Below are 18,332 nucleotides of genomic sequence, written 5' to 3'. Positions count from 1 at the left end.
TTATATCGCCTTCGCATTTACAAAGCTGTCACTGTCGGCCCACTCGTTATGTGTGAAAGGGGTATTATGTTTTAATAATGGACAGCATCGCGTGTCAAATTCATCCGGTCGAGTGAAAACGCGTAACATTTATTTTGTTCGACCAGTTTTGAATCGCATCGACCATACGATATGCCGATGTATGTACATGCATATGTACATCAAGTATGAATATGCTGTTGGTAGTTTCGCGATATTGAAGCATTCTTTTCATACATTATATATTATACATTATATTTAGTGATCTCATGATTTTGATATATAAAGCCATACACAGATATTTATTGAAATTTAATAGATAAAACAATACATTTATTGTAATATGCATTACAACACAAAACGCTTTATAAAATTAGTTTAAGGGGATTCTAAAGCTATCTTATTGACTAAATCATATAATTTTTGTATAACAATTACTTTTTTCTTTTTTTATAGATTCAAAAATCTTTTTCCAAGATTAAAGTTTACACGCATTAATACATGTCTGTCAGATGAAGTTTATGTTAAGAACAAAAAATTAAAATATTTTACCATTTCTTAATCCAACATGGCGCTCTAAATCTGTCATGTCGTGACAGTTCTAGAGCGCCATATTTAATTCGTATAAAAGCTGTACAATAAACTGTTCGAAATAGTAGCCCAGACTAGTAGTTTACACGAAGAAAAACATAGATTCTTAAAATTGAACTAGATGTCTAGTTACAACATTATTCTTATTGTATTGAACTTAAATCATTTGAGCCTTATTATTTATTTATTAATTTTAAAATGTTATTGTTATACAAAAATTTATGTGTATGTGATATTGATGTAGTAGTAAATATGTCATGACATGTCAATGACACATAAATCGTTTGTGTGTAGATTCTATTTACACTACAACTAATTATCTTTGAGATCCCCTTATAATAATGATAAATTACAATACTGGGATTCTCTCTCTCTCCTATATTAATTCAAGATAATATAATAAAATAGATAGACAATAAAATGATTTCAAAAAATTTGATGGTTGAAACTTAATGAAAAAGATACTGATAGGAAATCAGATTAAATGAAAAAGATACTGATAGGAAATCAGACATTTAAATTTAATCTTTAGTAAAAGTTTTTGGAACAAAACTTAGAATTTGATATTAATTTAAATATTCAGATATATTTGAAATTATATTGATATGTGATATAGACAATCGTAATTTCGATATTTCTCAATATTTTAGAAAAGGAATTATTATTCTTGTAATGTGAAAGTAACACAAAAAATACAGTTGTTGAAGTATGAAATTGCTATACTAAACTATAACTTCATAAATAAGTCGAGATTATTTCTTATGTGGAAGGATCTTATAAGCAACCATTTTGCGTGGAAGCCAAATATTCATTATATTTTTTTTCTTGTGCTTGCTGTAACTTTTGCAACTTCTTGAATAAACTTTTGCTAATTTCTTTACCTTCGGCATCATGTGTTGGTAATCCCTGCATATATATAGAAATATTTTAAAAAGTAGAATGAGAATATAAATTCAATATAATGTAAATTTATGATATAATGAATGTTATATGCAAGATGAGCAAAATATTTACCTTATCATCAAATTGGGAATATTTATCTTTCTCCAATCTGAACATATCGCTTGGCGATATTCTTTTCTGCGCTTCTTTTGCTGCTGCTACAGCAGCAGTCTCTGCTTTTATTTTTTCCTTCTCTAAGATTTTCTCAAGTTCTAGTTTCTTCTTAATTTCTTTCTCCTTCAACAACTCTTCCCTGTTGACTAATTTTACTTTACACTCTCCTTCGTTACTATCTTCCAACCGCACACCAACGTTAGGTAAAATATCATCCCGCAATTGATCGCACTCTTGTAAAATATCTTTCGCTTTCAAAGTTTTCGCACAATTTCGAACTTTTTCTCGGAAATTCACCAGAATTTCAACATATGGCATAACAGTTTCTTCAACCTAATCATGAAGTATACAAAAATATATATGATGTCTCGAAATTTATGAATCAAAATACCAGAGCAAGAAAATTTTCGAAAAATTAAGTAAAAATTCGTCTTTAAAAACTGTATTTTTAAAAATAATTTAAATATAAATTAATTTTTAGTATTCAAATGTTCAAGAAGCATTTTTTATTCTCAGAAAGACTCATCTTTTTTTAAGCGACTCATTATTTTCACATTTTTTCGAGAATAAACTTTTCTCACTATTTTTGAGAAATAATCTCTAACCGCTCCCTATAGTCTTGAATGATAAAGTAATCTGTAATTGATTATATTTCAATCTTCATTATATTTCAATTTCTTTTTATATCTTAAAATCTATTGCTTAAAATAAAAATTTATAAGAAACATTTTTACATAAATTTTCGAAAGCTTTCTTACTGTAGTATTTTAATTCGCGAATGTCGAGACACTCCATATATATGTATTACAATTACAATTTCAAATCGTATTTTAAAATGCTCATATTTATATAAATTTATCTTTTGTTTCAAAATAAATAGATAAAAAGTTAAACGAAAATTGGAATACATATCTTCCAAATGCTTGAAAATCCTCAGTTACTAAAAAAATATATTTAAAAAAAAATTACGTGACTTAATTCCTACTCAAATTTGTTCTTTTCGAATTAAATTGAAGTAAATTGCAAACTCAGATTTTTCAAAGGCTATTCATATTGTAAGACATGAAATTAAAAAAAAAACAGCGCAAAATTTGAATAGCTACACTTTAAATTAAATTTATCGATGTAAAAGAGAACTTGCTATTGTATTTATACTGATCTTACATTTGTATTGACTATCTCATCATTAATTGGAAATCCAATTGAATTGTACGAAGAAGAAACAGCTCCAAAAATGGTAAATATCTTCGTAATATACACGGCGATATCCCTAAGAAGAAGCAAGTTTGGATTTTTACTTTGACTCATGTACACATTGCAATTTGTCACGAGCTCCCGTATTAAATTGAGAACAGTTCTTGTATCAATATTGTCTGCAATAGACAAATTTTTTTAGCCATACACGTAATCTATCAATGATTATGAAATAATTAAGACTTACCGCACAATGCTTTATGTATAGAATGCTTTGCAAGATAAAATTTCTCATTGAGTTTCACTTCCAAATTAGACCATTTAATAAAACTATCAATAGTAGTAGTAGTATTTGTTCCCAAACTTCTAATCTTACATTTTATATTTAAAAAAAATTCCTGGAAAATAAAAACAGAAATTTTATTTTCTAAATATGTAAGTCTAAAATTATGAAGATTTCAAATATACCTGTTAATAAAATTTTTGCAATAAGTAAATTTTATAAATATTTCGCAAATTTCAAATAAATATAATTCCGCGAAAAGTATTTAAAAAATGTTTGCAATCTCTCTCTCTCTCTCTCTCTCTCTCTCTCTCTCTCTCTCTCTCTCTCTCTCTCTCTCTCTCTCTCTCTAAAAGTAAAATTTATACTTAAAGAAGCCGCTTGATTTTGGAATGTCAAAAAATTTTGACATGATTTTCATAAATTTTTTTCTGCAAAAACGATTAATAATCAATTTCAATTCAATATATTTTTTCACTTTAAGATTCCCGAGTAGTCATCACAGCTATATTCGTGACATCAAAAACGAGAAATTTACGTTAATTTTTGCGTGCATTTGTAAATAAAGATGAATAAAGAATTATGTTTATCCTTCCTAAAAATCGATAAATAATCACGATGTTTTTGTGTTAGCATACGTAATTCCATCATAATCTTGAAATGCTACGCAATTGATCAAAATTCGCCCATCTCCATTCCATCATGCGTAATGCTTCATCTTTTTGACTCCATCAAATTTTTAAATAACGGTAACAGTAACAAGTTATTTTTGAGAATCAGTTTTTTTAAACAAATAATGAATTATACCATCACACTACTCAGTTTCTTTTTATAAAAGCGTGTAGAGAGTTATTGAGCTCAAGAGTGTGCGATCGCGTGTGCGAATATAAAGGTGTCGCACGAGCAGTGAACTCGCGACGCCTATAGCGAACATAATATCATTTTAAGTTTATAATATCATATCAAAATATTTTATGATACATATAAAAAAATTTTGTACTCACATTAAGAAATTTTTCATATTGTACAGCCATATTCATAGTATTATCACTATAATCTAAAGTGTCTTTCCATGAATGCAGAAGAAAAGCAAGTCTGAGTTGTCTACTTGAATATTTCTTTAAAGCGTCTTGTATCGTTACAAAGTTCTTTAGCGATTTGGACATCTTGCAGCCAGCTATAGTCAAGTGGCCAGAGTGCAGGAAATATCTAACCCAATGTGAGTTATTGAAACATGCTTCTGCTTGCGCAAGTTCATTATCATGATGAGGAAATTTAAGATCTACTCCGCCTGTATGGATATCTAAACTTTCTCCACAAATTGCAGACGCCATGACCGAGCATTCAATATGCCATCCTGGACGTCCTCTGCCCCAAGGACTCTCCCACCAAGGTTCACCTGCCTTTGAACATTTCCAAAGTGCAAAGTCTGTTACCGATTTCTTTTCAGAGAGTTTATCTGCTGTAGTACTCAAATCGCCTTAATAGAATAAAGAAAAAAGAAAAAGTTAATTTATTTTTAAAAATAAATTTTTTTAAATCAAATATGTAACAGATAACGCGTTCAGCAGAGAAAACTGATCAGTGAGTGCTCAGTTTTTTGGTTCTTGCCTTTCTTCCCTGAATCCAAGTATAAAAACCAATCATATGAAAAGATCACTAAGCGTTCATTGATCAGTTTTATCTAAAAAAAAAACGCAGTTAACTCAAACTTACCTTCTCCCTCTTCTAAGCTTGACGTATCGCCGTACGCTTCTGGTACAAGCTTGGCATAAGAATGTTTCTCTTGTTTATCAAATTTGTCTACGTCAAAATATACTGATCCATTACTTTCATAAGCATATCCATTATCTATTATTTGTTGTATAAATGTTATTATCTCCTCTACATATTCGCTAACTCTTGTGAGTACGTTTGGTTTTAATATCTAAAAGATTTGTGAGATAATTATAGTAGTTATAAACCAGGTTAGTCTTAAAAATAACAATAAAAAAATTCAAATCTTACATTTAAAGCGTCCATATCTTTATGAAATTCAGCTTCCCAATGTTTCGATATTTTATTAAATATGGAATGTTCCGTAATTGTGCTACCTTTGATTTTGTCTAACCAGTCGGCTAAAGGATCTTTAGCCTCTTTCAATAATGCCTGTATGGTTAAATACATTTTATTTAGCCCTATAACTTTGTTCCTTAGATATTTTTATAGTCGATTGTTTTCGAAATATTTGAACATTTCCAAACTTTTTGAAGACCATGTATATCTTAAGCAATACTTACGTCTTGAAACCTTATAATCTTTTTTTCATCCTTCTCTTTTACTGCCTTCTGCAGATCTTCGATAGTTCTTGTTATTTTATACAACATTTGTTCTAACATGCATTTCTTATCGGCACTACTTGTAGTTCTTACAACATTTTCAAAATTAGACATTACTTCTTTGACATCATCTAATATACTATTAAGGCTGTGATTTTCTTCCACATATTTTTCATACAGATAATTCTGTCTTGCTCTTTTTATGATCTTATCATCTATATCAGTAATATTCATCACGTATAAGATATCATATCCAAAATAATCTGACAGTACACGACGCAGAATATCAAAAGATATATATGATCTGTAAAAAACATATATGATCTGCAAAAAACACATACATATATGTATATGCTTGGAAAGACGTTTAATAAATATACTGAATTTAAATATAACTGAAGCAGGGAAGAGATAAACTCCCTCCGAGATAATTTTGACATATGTTGCCAAAATCATGACTGAATGACCTTCAAGTTTCAGCTATAGCTTATTAATTAAAAAATTATCAACAAAAAGAAAATTAATAAATCTCACTTATATATATTTAAAAAGTAAATAAGGAATTAATTCTATTCTTAATTATTTTAATTTCTTTGATCAAATGTGATATTCTTGTTCAATCATATTCACTATCAGTATACTTTCACTTGTTAAAGAATCTTACTTTGTGTTATTCAACATGCATCTACAAGAGTTTATTAATTATATAATATACAATCTTGACTGTCTACATATAAAATATTTATTATTATTTATTATGCAAAAAAAAAGAATAATTCATAACAAAATTAATTTTTAAGAAATTATGTCTTTGAATAGAAACCTATGTGGAACCTCACTCTGAGTGGAATGTATAGGCCTGTGTGCAATGGATTTCATCTTCCCTACAGGAGGGACTCCAATATTAAAAAATCAGACGCATAGCTTTAGATTGAATCTTGCTGAAAAGTTGTAAACCCCAAGTTGTGAAACCTTACTTTGTATGAGTTTATAATTTTCTATAAAAAATAAAATTTAATCTAAACTTGTGTCCAATTTTTATTAGTAGAAGAGAAGGAAGTGAAACTCACTGTCTCTCCACATATTACATTTTATAATGTAAAGTGAGATTTCACACAGGTTTATACTTCCCAAGCAAAAATTTACATACATTTTATTACTGTTTAAGATATCAGAAAAAATAATTAACTTTGATAATTAATAACTTTTTATTTTATCAAATAACAAGCAATAACTTAATAACCTGTTGAAAGTTACTCAGAGTTGTGATCTTGACAACATATGTCATTATAACAAGGTATCTTCTATTCTATTAGTAGAATATTTATCAGATACTTAAAACACTTCAAATATATGTACAATTGTATAATAAATATACTATCAAAAAATATGCCAAGTAAAATTGTTTCATAAAAAAACTATTATATCAAATGAGAGAAAGAGAGAATAAGAGATGCTCAAGCATACAATTTAGCAATATCAGTACCTTGCATGACCCATGTGAGATGCATCATAGACAGTAGGTCCACAACTGTACCACAAAACACGATTTCCAAACTGCGGGACAAATATCTCCTTCTCTCTAGTCAAACTGTTGTACAATCGCAGTACCATGGCATCCTTTCTATCTGGTAGATGCCAAGTTGGTTGTGTTCTCTTGGCCATTTCTAATTCGAAGGAATACAAAGCATCACTTCTTTAGTCAAAAATAGATTTTTCGTACAGATTAACCAAAACATTCCTTTTAAATCCAAAAGCACTCCGAGCATGTACTTTATCAAAATATTTAGGAAATCTTTTAACAGTGAACAAAATTCAATTGCTTATTATTAATTTACAATTTACCTTTCAATGTAGTCTTTTAAAATCTAGTTGAGGGAGTTTCAAGAGTCTGAAAAATCAAACCAAATGAAAAACCTATTTGATAACACGTGTTCTATAGAAAGCAACATTCAGGTACTCCGATGACGTTACTGGGAAGAAGGAATACATCAGTCAGATAGAATCAGGGGAAAGTGGAACGGATCCATCGGAAGCTATCATTTTCAGCTCACCGTTTGATAACAGACAAAATATTTAACCTCTTTAAAATATAAGTTAATATTTAATATTTGCAGACGAAAGCATATGTTCGTAAATATTAAATGATTTGACATATGTCTACTACCTAGGCCTACTGGACAAGACGAGCGATGAGCGATATCCAATGAGAGCTCAGTTTTACATCGTCATATGAAAAAAAAACAGAGCTTTCATTGGATACGTTCGTCGCTCATCGTATTATGTCCTCAAAAGAGATTGGACATCATTTAGACAATTTTTGATTGGTCGCCATATTTTTCAGGATATTTAAAATAAAATGAAATAGATGCATAAAATAGAATGAGATGCGTGTGTATCTAATTTTATAGCCGTTTCAAATTTATTGCCGGTAGCAGTCAATGGCTGCGTTCAGCAGAGAAAACTAACCAATCAGTGCTTAGTACTTTAATATGATTGGTTTTTGCCAATTATATCAAATTATTATATCAAATTCGCGCTACTATCGTAAATTCCGAATACTTGCCTGAATCATTAGTAAACGTACACACACACACACACACACACACACACACACCACACACATATAAGGTCTGTTTTCTGTGGTTGAATTAGTGTACACTTTTGGAACTTAAAGTGTGATAGATATACGTTTGATATTTGTTAAGGCCGGAATCAGACTATGCATTGAAGATTGAGATTAAAGATTAAAGATTGAAATTTCACCAATGAGGACAAAGAAGTTTTGGTTTCTTTTGTTCTAATTGATCTAGTACTTCATTCTTTCAATCTTCAATTTTATTCTTCAATACGTGATTCCGGTCTAAGGCCCGGTTCCATCTTTTGATAAATTTTACCTATTGGGTAAGTAGCAAGATTAGCCAATTACATGCGCGATTGCCAAATTTACCTAACAGGTAAAATTTATCAAAAGATGGAACAACCGGTCCTAAAGCGAGAAAGAGAATTCTACAATAGAACAGACTAGTGCAGGAACAGAAAACAGACCAAGATACATATATACACATTTACGGAAGTTGAACTGAACCAATCAGAAAAGGGAACACTATCCGCTATCACTCTCCCTCGATTTTCTTTGGTTAAGGCCAATACAAATGCTCCGAAACTGTCGCTAGGTTTCCACGGTGATTGGCCGAGCCTTGAAAGGCCAATCCAATCACCATCGTTGTTTGTCCGCAATGACCGCGTAAACTTTTTCCGGCCATCTTGTTATTATTTTCGAAAATCTTGAGGTTGGATTTTCGGAAAGAGACGCAAGACGCAATAGAGTTGATGCGAACGCCTCCGACACTGTGTTTCCAATTAACTAACGTGAGAAAAACGTTGCTCGCATGAGGTTGAGAGCGCAGGATTGCGACGAAGAACGGTCTGGGCGGTGGGTATCGTATGAACCTCTCCGTAAAGTCGATCCTCGTCTTGCTCTGCCTTGCTCAGCCTTGCTAGCGACCGTCGCAATAGTAGCAGTAGGAAGCAGAGAGCGAGAAAGACGAAGGGATTCGTGCGAGAGTCCGAGAGACGGCGTGAGAGTGGGAGGAAGGGAAAGAGAGAAAGAGAGAGAGAGAGGGAGAGCGAAAGAGAGAGAGAGAGCGCACGACACGAGTGCTAGCGAAAAGGCACGACATAGATAGGAGGAATGACGAGTGCGTGAAACGAGGTACGAAAGTTGGTGGTCGTACGCGGGAATCAGCGGTTGTGTATTTGACCCTTTTATGCTTGTGATTCGCGCCGAAGTGGCTCGACCGTCGGCGCGGAACGTGTGCTTTTTTTAATTTCCAAAAACAGCGTGAGTACGTGTATGATAGTGAGCACGGTAAGTCGCGCGTCGTTTTCCCGCGGCGCCTTCTCCACTCTCGGGGGGGCTCCTGACGACGCAATCAACGGATGAATGGGCAGCCGACTCTCGGGGACGCCGAGGATCGCGTGAGTGAGGTACGTCTGCGGCCATCTCCGCGGACGTACCGCTGCGTCCTCGCCCGAACGTCAAACTTGTCTATCCCATCCGTCCGCGTGACAATTTCCATCCGCGGCTCGATCCACATAACCTTGCTTCCGATTGTCAAATGTAGGTTAGATCAAGTGATCGGCGGCGGCGGATCGGCGGTCCTTTCGCAAACAGGCACGTCACGAGGAGGAATAATCCTTCCCCTCGTCTTAATTCTCATTGTGCTCCGGTTCCCCGCGAATCGCGGAGATCCCTCTCGGGTTTTTGTGGGCGCAGCGCGAACACGTGCGACGTAGTTCCTAACGGCACCCTCGGCTATTTTGGAGTATCGTTGCTCTACGTTTGCCGTTTCGATAAATTCGCACAATCTCAAAACTTCTCCGCGCTAAACTTCTAATGGAGAACAATTTATATCTAGAGTAAAACTCTTATATACGTCGAAATCAATATGTCCATTTCTTTAGGAATTTGAAGCATCGGATATGTTGTATCTATCTTGCTTCACTTTTATAACTTAAAATGGTTCAACAACAAATTCGGTTAAACGCATTAATGCACACTGGTGTATTTTTAAATGATTGTACACTGATTTAATCTGAGTATTAATGTGAAATTTCTCAAATGATAAAATGTGTGTCTAGTAAAGTATATATTTTACCAAATAGTACAATAAATTATTTTAAAGATTTTACAGTTTTATTCATTTATATACTTACATTAAACATACATTCTTACTTTGATTTGTATACAATGATTGTAATATATACTAGGAACACATCATTTGACCACATCTGATCATAGCGATTAGTGAATTGAACTTGAAGTTTTCCTACTGGATAAGCATTATAAATTATGGCTTACAGTCAATCGCAATGTAATCAAACTCATCCATGTATACTAGTGTACATTAGTGTATGCTACCAAATTCACTATTAGGTTCACAAAACTTAAATTTACATCAACCATATCCATCTACTTGCTAGTCAATATATCTAAGTATATTATTAAATGCAAGATTATTTTATGTGTCTCTTTTATTTAAAAGGTAGAACATACAAAAGGACATACAGTTAAGATACATACAATGGCAACTTTGGCTGAGCAAGCATCTAAATTATTGGACTTTAATCAGAAATTGGATATAACTCTTCTCGACAATATAGTAGGATGTATGTACACTGGGATAGGTGAGCAACAAAGAGTTGCCCAAGAAGTATTAACAACTCTTAAAGAACATCCAAATGCTTGGACACGGGTAGATACCATTCTAGAATATTCACAGGTAAATGTCAACAAATATTTTTTGTATCTGTAGTTGCATATACATATATATATAGTAGTATACATATCTCTGCAAATAATTATATTGTTGCTTCAGAATCAACAAACAAAATATTATGGTTTGCAAATATTGGAACAAGTTATAAAGACACGATGGAAAGTATTGCCGAGAAATCAATGCGAAGGCATAAAAAAATACATTGTAGGCCTTATCATAAAAACAAGCAGTGATCCAGAGACGATGGAAGCTTCCAAAGTTTATCTTAACAAACTTAACATGATCCTTGTACAAGTGAGTAAAAATTATTTCTCTGATATATTTGTTTATGAAATATCAATTATATAATACAATATTATTCTGTCAGGTACTAAAACGTGAGTGGCCAAAAAATTGGGAATCATTTATCAGTGATATTGTTGGTGCAAGTAAAACTAACGAAAGTCTTTGTCAAAACAATATGACTATCTTAAAACTTTTGTCAGAGGAAGTATTCGACTTTTCTAGTGGTCAACTCACTCAGACAAAGGCAAAACACTTAAAAGATACAATGTGCAGTGAATTTTCACAGATATTCCAGCTTTGTCAGTTTGTGATGGAAAATTCACAAAATGTTCCGTTAGTAGCAGTCACATTAGAGACGCTCCTGAGGTTTTTAAACTGGATTCCACTTGGTTATATTTTTGAAACAAAATTGATAACTACTTTAATATACAAGGTATTGTGTATATTTTTTTCATTACTTTTCGTCTTAAGGTTTTTATTTACTCTCAGATTATGACGTTAAAAGTAAGAAAACAAAAATTTTTGTAAATTACATTTGAATAGAAATTTATTTTTCAATATTTATTTTTCAATAAAACAATTTGCAATTGATAGAATAGATTTATGAAATATATCAAAAACTTTTGTTTTAGAGAGAAATTAAATCAGATTTATTTCTATTATCTTATATTATTAAAGAGGGACATACATCCAGATAGGTTAAAAAGATGCTTATTATATACAAATTTTTTTGATGATTTAACTTTACAAGATTTTAACCAATACCTTAACGTATATTAATGAAAATTTTAATTAAAAATTTTAAATAACAATATTCTTATTAATATACATGTAAAATATTAGTTGAAATTTTATCTGAATAAAGTTTATAAAAAGAGGCATTTTTGACTGTTCAAGATGTCCTCCCTTAATTTGACAGTTTGTTATATCTGTGAACATAGCTCATTTCATTTTTGGTTTTATATAACTCATTTTTAGATATATTTACTGTGTATATTTATTTACTGTATATTTACTGTGTATTTATTTTTATGTATTAATTAACATTAAAAAAATAATAAATTTTATTATAAATAATTAATTTATAATTTGGTTCTACTAAATTGTAAGTATTGTTTTATTGAAACATATTTTTATATAAATATATTTTATAAGAATCTTTATTGTGAATTTTTAGTTTCTGGTATTACAATCTGATATAAGTGGTGAATGAACAAAAACCTTAAATACGAGTTGGTGGCTCTGCTATTATTTATAATAATCTATGTTTTCAATTTACAGTTTTTGAACGTACCAATATTTCGGAACGTTACTCTAAAATGTCTAACTGAAATCGCAGCAGTCGTCGCCATTATGCCGAATTATGATGATATGTTTATTATATTATTTATCAACACGATGGAGCAATTGGAACTAATGCTTCCGCTGGAAACTAACATACGTGAAGCATACGCGGCTGGTCAAGACCAAGAACAAAATTTTATTCAGAACCTAGCTATGTTTCTTTGCACTTATCTAAAAGATCATGGCGATCTAATAGAAAAAAAACAAATGAATGAGATATTAGTAAAGGCATTACATTATCTCGTTCTTATTTCTGAAGTCGATGAGGTTGAAATCTTTAAAATCTGTTTAGAATATTGGAATGGATTAGCAGCTGATTTGTACAAAGAGAATCCTTTCGTGACCTCGTCGCCGCTTTTCATGTCTAAAAACATGACGGTTCCACCTCGGAGATTATTTTATGGTCAAGTTTTAACAAAAGTACGTTATATTATGATCAGCAGAATGGCGAAGCCCGAAGAAGTACTTGTTGTGGAAAATGAAAACGGCGAGGTTGTCAGAGAATTTATGAAAGATACTGATTCTATTAATCTCTATAAAAATATGAGAGAGACTCTTGTATATCTTACTCATCTTGATTATTTGGATACGGAGAGAGTAATGACAGAGAAACTGCAAAATCAAGTTAACGGTACAGAATGGTCTTGGAAGAATCTCAATACGGTAACTGTCTTTTTCAAAATACGTATTTTATTCACATTTATAAATAATAAAATGTATTGAATGAAAGACGAGAATAATATTATATTTATTATGTCTTTATTTTTTTGTTAGTTGTGTTGGGCAATAGGTAGTATTTCGGGGGCTATGCATGAAGAGGATGAAAAACGTTTTTTAGTAACTGTAATCAAGGATTTACTTGGTCTGTGTGAACAAAAAAAGGGAAAAGATAATAAAGCTATAATTGCCAGCAATATCATGTATGTTGTTGGCCAGTATCCACGGTTTCTCCGAGCCCATTGGAAATTTTTAAAGACTGTTGTAAATAAACTTTTTGAGTTTATGCATGGTAAGTAGATATTTTTATTATGGAAACATTTTGTTGTATAATACAATTTGAACATAAATAAATGGATCTTTGTTCATGTTTTAGAGACGCACGATGGAGTGCAAGATATGGCCTGCGATACTTTTATTAAAATAGCATTGAAATGCAGACGACATTTTGTTACTGTACAAATAGGGGAAGCAATGCCGTTTATTGAAGAAATTCTTTCTACAATTAGCACAATCATATGCGATCTTCAAACACAACAAGTAAGATTAGTCGTAATATTTATTTTACATATTTGTTAATGTAATGTGTAATATTGTCCAATTACAATCTAATGTTGTATAATAGGTACATACATTCTATGAAGCAGTTGGCTATATGATAAGTGCTCAAGCTGATACTTTAGTGCAGGAACAGTTAATCGAGAAATACATGCTTCTCCCTAATCAAGTTTGGGATGACATTATTAGTCAAGCATCTAAGGTATGTGGTATCTTGTTGTGTTAATCATAAGAAAACAGATTTATATTTATATATTAGGTGTTGGAATTAATTCGTAGCGTTTTACAAGTGATGGGAAGTACTTTCATTAATGTATTTTTTAATGCTCATGTGAAATAAATAACATTCTTTCATTAAAAAACGCTACGAATTAATTCCAACACCTAATATAATGCAATTGTATTTCAATATAAATATCTTTCACCAGAATGTAGATGTCTTAAAGGACCAAGAAGCCGTGAAACAACTCGCCAGCATCTTAAAAACAAATGTTAGAGCTTGTAAAGCTCTTGGGCATCCATATGTGATGCAGTTAGGGAAAATATACTTAGATATGTTGAATGTTTATAAGGTACATTCCTCTACTTGTATATAAAAATTTTCGATAGTAATTGATACTTAATGCAAGTTTACATTTGTTTACATTTGTTTAGGTTATGAGTGAAAATATAAGTGCTGCGATTGCTGTAAATGGTGAGATAGTAATGAAACAACCTTTAATCAAGAGTATGAGAGTAGTGAAAAAGGAAACATTGAAATTAATATCGGATTGGGTGAACAGGACGAATGATCATCAAATGGTAAGTTTTCTTAGTCATAAAACTCGTATATTTTTCGTTTGTCCTTCTAAAAATTCAAATTTATCTCCTTATTTATTTCATTTATACATTATATACTTATGGGGATTTTCTTTAATAGGTATTGGAAAACTTTATTCCACCGTTACTAGATGCTGTTTTATTGGATTATCAAAAGACGAATGTTCATTGTGCTAGAGAGCCTGAAGTGCTTAGTGCTATGGCCACCATAGTAAATAAACTAGAAGCCCATATCACTAGCGAGGTGCCCAAAATATTTGATGCAGTATTTGAATGTACTTTAGAAATGATAAACAAAGACTTTGAAGAATTTCCGGAACATAGAACAAATTTTTTCCTCCTCTTACAAGTAAGTGAAGCAATATCCATTTGCTTATTTTTATATGATTAAATATTCCTCCGAGTTATACTTGAAGATTATTTTATCTTTATTTTTTAATTCAGGCGGTGAATATTCATTGTTTCCCTGCATTTCTTTCAATTCCACCGGCTCAATTTAAACTGGTTCTTGACTCGATTATTTGGGCTTTTAAACATACGATGAGGAATGTAGCTGATACAGGATTACAAATTCTTTATCAACTTCTATTAAATATTGAACAGCACGAACAGGCAGGTCAAAGTTTTTATCAAACATATTTTACGGATATTCTACAACATGTATTCAGTGTTGTCACAGATACATCACACACTGCAGGTAAAGTAATAATACTATTGTCATTGATTAATTAATATTTACATTAATATTAATCAATATATATTGTTTTTATGTATTTGATTTTATTAATGTGTACAGGCCTGACTATGCACGCGACTATTCTCGGTTATATGTTTACACTGATTGAACGTGGGAAAATTCAGGTGCCGCTCGGCCCTGTGCCTGATAATACTTTATATATACAAGAATTTGTTGCAAGATTGCTTAAAGCAGCCTTTCCGCATTTAACCGATAATCAGATTAAAATAACTGTACAAGGTTTGTTCCATCTTAATCAAGATATCAACGCATTCAAGGAACACCTCAGAGATTTTCTCGTGCAAATCAAAGTAAGTAATATTCAACATTTTGTGCTTGTACATTTATCTAAAAATATATATGAAATAGTTAGTATTATTTTGCAGATTATAAATAATGAGACAAAATAATAGCTATCAGATTTTAAAGTTATTTCTTAAGTTTTAAAAAAATTGTTTTTATCTGTAGGAATATACGGGTGAGGATGATTCTGAGCTTTATTTGGAGGAACGAGAAACAGCTTTACGGCTAGCCCAAGAAGAAAAAAGGCGGCAGCAAATGGCGGTACCAGGCATTATTAATCCTCACGATATGCCAGAAGAAATGCAGGACTGAATTACCATAGTCCTTGTCTATCATGTTTTGCACATCTGAATGAGAAACACTGTTAAAAAATAATTATTGTATCCTTTGAGCTGTAATTATCCTTATGACATCACCATAAAAAATAGACAAATATTGATTATACTTATTAAAACCGAGTCTGCAAAAAGAAATTACACCCTTGTTAGGGAAGTAAGCCCAAAACGTGGTGAACTGTTTGTTATAGGATTCTAAAAAAAAAATGAAATTCGAATTTCCGTTGTGGATAATAGGACAATTGCCTGCTAGCGATGCTATTTCATGTAATGAAATAAAAGGTTGCTTCTCAGAGAAAATCGATTGTTTAAAAAATGATAATTCTATAAGACAAAAACGTTCACAAATTAATTCCCAAATAATTAGAATTACACAAAAAATGATAGATATAGCAAAAGTAACCAGTCTTGAGAATTACCCTCAAATGATTCGATATATATATATATATTTCATACATGATGAATTTTCTCTATATAAAATTTTCCACGAAACCTATAATACTACTATATTTAAGTTTCGTTTTAGCATTTTTTTCTATGCGAGTTAAGAGAAACGCTATAAGTCCACAGAATTGTTTTGTGCACACTATTGGCCATTTAAATTTCTTGTCGAATGGATATGGATATGTATGTATGTATGTAAGCTTACTTGTGATAGCTTATACTAATGTATTGATACATGAATTTGTTATAATATAAATAATACAAAGAAAGTTTTTCTTGTTCCATACTTTTTATTCAGTCAAAATGATATGTTCATACAACCGAGGATACATTATTATTCAGCAATAATGCCAATAAAATTGATCTTTTTTTTCGAAAGATAACAAATGATGGAACGTATACAGTGATATGAGACGCGTGCGCGAGTGATAAACTTACTTACATCTACTAGATGAGAGAGAGAGAGAGAATGCACACACAGGTATATAATATATCTAACAAACAATCCGAATAATTCAAAACCGTGTAAAAAAATTATATAAATATATATAAACCAGCGCGACCTATTTAACTTGTTAGATGATTAATGCATTTATTTGATCATTATACATATAATAATGATTTCACTGAATACTTGGTGAGTTAGTGTACTTTATCGGGCGTGAGTGAATAGGAAACTTTTTGGTGATCTGCGTGAGATAAGATTTGTGTATAAGGTATCATTGGGTTTGTGATCGATGTAAAAGAATAATTTTTATTGCAATGAATCATATAAATGATTGTCGTATGTATGTTTAAATCAGTGTAGAGCTTTAAAGAATAATACGTCGATATTATAGTTACATGCAGGGGGGAAAGGGGCGATCGAATTTGAAATATGTGAATAATTTGCATAAAATAGTATCGTCGCAAGCAGGCTCTGAAGATGATGTGTACGTGAAGGCGCGTGTTTTTATCTGACGATCAATGAGAGCGAAGTTGTATAAAATACTATCATTATTATTACTATTATTATGAACCATACAGTGAACACTTGTAAATTAAAATGATCGCAACCGTACGTTTAGCACTTATTTAGGTATTCCATCTTATCTCGATTTGTGTTGTCAAATTTAACTTACAATTAGTAATTACAAGAAAAAAAATATTACGCTGAGGAATCTTCCTACCTAAAGATTAGCGACTTATATTGAAGGATCGAGTTTTTTAATACATTCTGTTTTTACAAATCATTGTCGTATCATTAGTCATACGCGGCGTTCTATTGAAATTAAATAAATTTAAATAAACGAATTTGATTCATTGTACTATCACCTTGTTTTTATTATCTAAAACACTATTCTCTTATTATCTATAAAAATATTTTAAAGACAACATTAAAGCTTTGATCTCCAGAGCACAGAAAGATTGCAGAAATATTTTATTGGAGGATTGCAACAATATTGTAAAATGTATTGCTGCAACGTGGTAGTAACATTAATTAAAATGTCCCCTTTCAGAAAGATTGCAATGAGATATTATTACAACATTGCAATATAGACTGCATTGTTCTATTTGATTTGATGTTCACAGCTCTTGTAAGCATCATTTGTCTTTATTTAACAGGATTCTGTTGTCCTGTTTATACCATAACTTCAGATTCTCTAATCTTTTATAATTGCATTTACAAATTTAAAAATCCTTCCATGCACAATTAAAGTATTGAAAACACAATGCGCATGCAATAATTTCGCATAAAAAAACGAAAAAGAATGGGAAAATTATACGTTTTGTTATCAGCTTCCGACATTGATTCTTAATAACATTACTTTATATAAAAGTTTTATGCTTTATGAAACGTATTTATATTTATCTATATATGTATGAAATAAATTTAAAGCGCACTACGGGAAAGAAAAAATGAGAAAATAATACTATCTAAAGAAGATCAATACTATCAAAAGAACAATACTATCTTAAAGAAGAAACTCTATATTCACTCAAAGTGATTTTCATATGTTTAAATATTTTTGTGAATTTATATATCTGATTCTGCAAATTGTGCGCCGA

General features: G+C 31.2%; 2 protein-coding genes across 13 annotated transcripts; one reads left to right on the top strand and one right to left on the bottom strand.

The window, feature by feature from the left end:
* Positions 1 to 291: 291 nt before the first annotated feature.
* On the bottom strand, positions 292 to 7,656 carry CysRS (cysteine--tRNA ligase, cytoplasmic). Of its 3 annotated transcripts, none has more exons than XM_011058361.2 (11): positions 7,515 to 7,656; positions 7,306 to 7,433; positions 6,947 to 7,127; positions 5,422 to 5,764; positions 5,150 to 5,290; positions 4,859 to 5,069; positions 4,147 to 4,622; positions 3,107 to 3,257; positions 2,830 to 3,038; positions 1,624 to 1,998; positions 292 to 1,515 (listed from the first exon to the last, which is right to left on the bottom strand). In XM_011058361.2, exons 3-11 carry the CDS (start codon positions 7,123 to 7,125, stop codon positions 1,384 to 1,386), a joined length of 2,217 nt encoding a protein of 738 aa, XP_011056663.2. In that variant the 5' UTR covers positions 7,126 to 7,127; positions 7,306 to 7,433; positions 7,515 to 7,656; the 3' UTR covers positions 292 to 1,383. The 3 variants fall into 3 exon arrangements, with proteins under 3 accessions (XP_011056663.2, XP_011056664.2, XP_087272220.1); XM_011058362.2 differs by having other exon boundaries at positions 7,306 to 7,351; XM_087416094.1 differs by lacking the exons at positions 7,306 to 7,433; positions 7,515 to 7,656 and having other exon boundaries at positions 5,422 to 5,784; positions 6,947 to 7,086.
* A 1,076-nt stretch (positions 7,657 to 8,732) lies between these two features.
* On the top strand, positions 8,733 to 17,590 carry emb (exportin-1 emb). 10 transcript variants are annotated; one of them, XM_011058360.2, is made up of 14 exons: positions 8,733 to 8,896; positions 10,513 to 10,745; positions 10,842 to 11,036; positions 11,110 to 11,460; positions 12,309 to 13,034; positions 13,146 to 13,380; positions 13,465 to 13,628; positions 13,714 to 13,848; positions 14,075 to 14,218; positions 14,301 to 14,447; positions 14,566 to 14,814; positions 14,910 to 15,162; positions 15,262 to 15,512; positions 15,670 to 17,590. In XM_011058360.2, the coding sequence occupies exons 2-14, from the start codon at positions 10,548 to 10,550 to the stop codon at positions 15,814 to 15,816; spliced, it is 3,195 nt and encodes a 1,064-aa protein (XP_011056662.1). In that variant the 5' UTR covers positions 8,733 to 8,896; positions 10,513 to 10,547; the 3' UTR covers positions 15,817 to 17,590. The 10 variants fall into 10 exon arrangements, with proteins under 10 accessions (XP_011056662.1, XP_011056661.1, XP_011056656.1 ...); XM_011058359.2 differs by having other exon boundaries at positions 10,509 to 10,745; XM_011058354.2 differs by lacking the exon at positions 8,733 to 8,896 and adding an exon at positions 8,903 to 9,175 and having other exon boundaries at positions 10,509 to 10,745.
* Positions 17,591 to 18,332: the final 742 nt, after the last annotated feature.

The sequence above is a fragment of the Acromyrmex echinatior genome, chromosome 19 (assembly GCF_024713525.1).
Source record: "Acromyrmex echinatior isolate Ae372 chromosome 19, ASM2471352v2, whole genome shotgun sequence".
Lineage (NCBI taxonomy): Eukaryota > Metazoa > Arthropoda > Insecta > Hymenoptera > Formicidae > Acromyrmex > Acromyrmex echinatior.
The sequence above is the reverse complement of the archived record's forward strand: the minus strand, read 5'-3'. Positions and strand labels throughout refer to the sequence as shown.

What these genes read in the sequence shown, in the direction of transcription:
- CysRS (XM_011058361.2), bottom strand. Translation starts at nt 7,125, where the DNA reads ATGGCCAAGAGAACACAACCAACTTGGCATCTACCAGATAGAAAGGAT. An exon ending in AGATTATAAGGTTTCAAGAC is followed by an intron (nt 5,291 to 5,421) that starts GTAAGTATTGCT and finishes TTAACCATACAG; the next exon opens with GCATTATTGAAAGAGGCTAA. An exon ending in ATGAGATAGTCAATACAAAT is followed by an intron (nt 1,999 to 2,829) that starts GTAAGATCAGTA and finishes CTTCATGATTAG; the next exon opens with GTTGAAGAAACTGTTATGCC.
- emb (XM_011058351.2), top strand. Translation starts at nt 9,403, where the DNA reads ATGAATGGGCAGCCGACTCTCGGGGACGCCGAGGATCGCGTGAGTGAG. An exon ending in TTAACATGATCCTTGTACAA is followed by an intron (nt 11,037 to 11,109) that starts GTGAGTAAAAAT and finishes TTATTCTGTCAG; the next exon opens with GTACTAAAACGTGAGTGGCC. An exon ending in GCGATCTTCAAACACAACAA is followed by an intron (nt 13,629 to 13,713) that starts GTAAGATTAGTC and finishes GTTGTATAATAG; the next exon opens with GTACATACATTCTATGAAGC.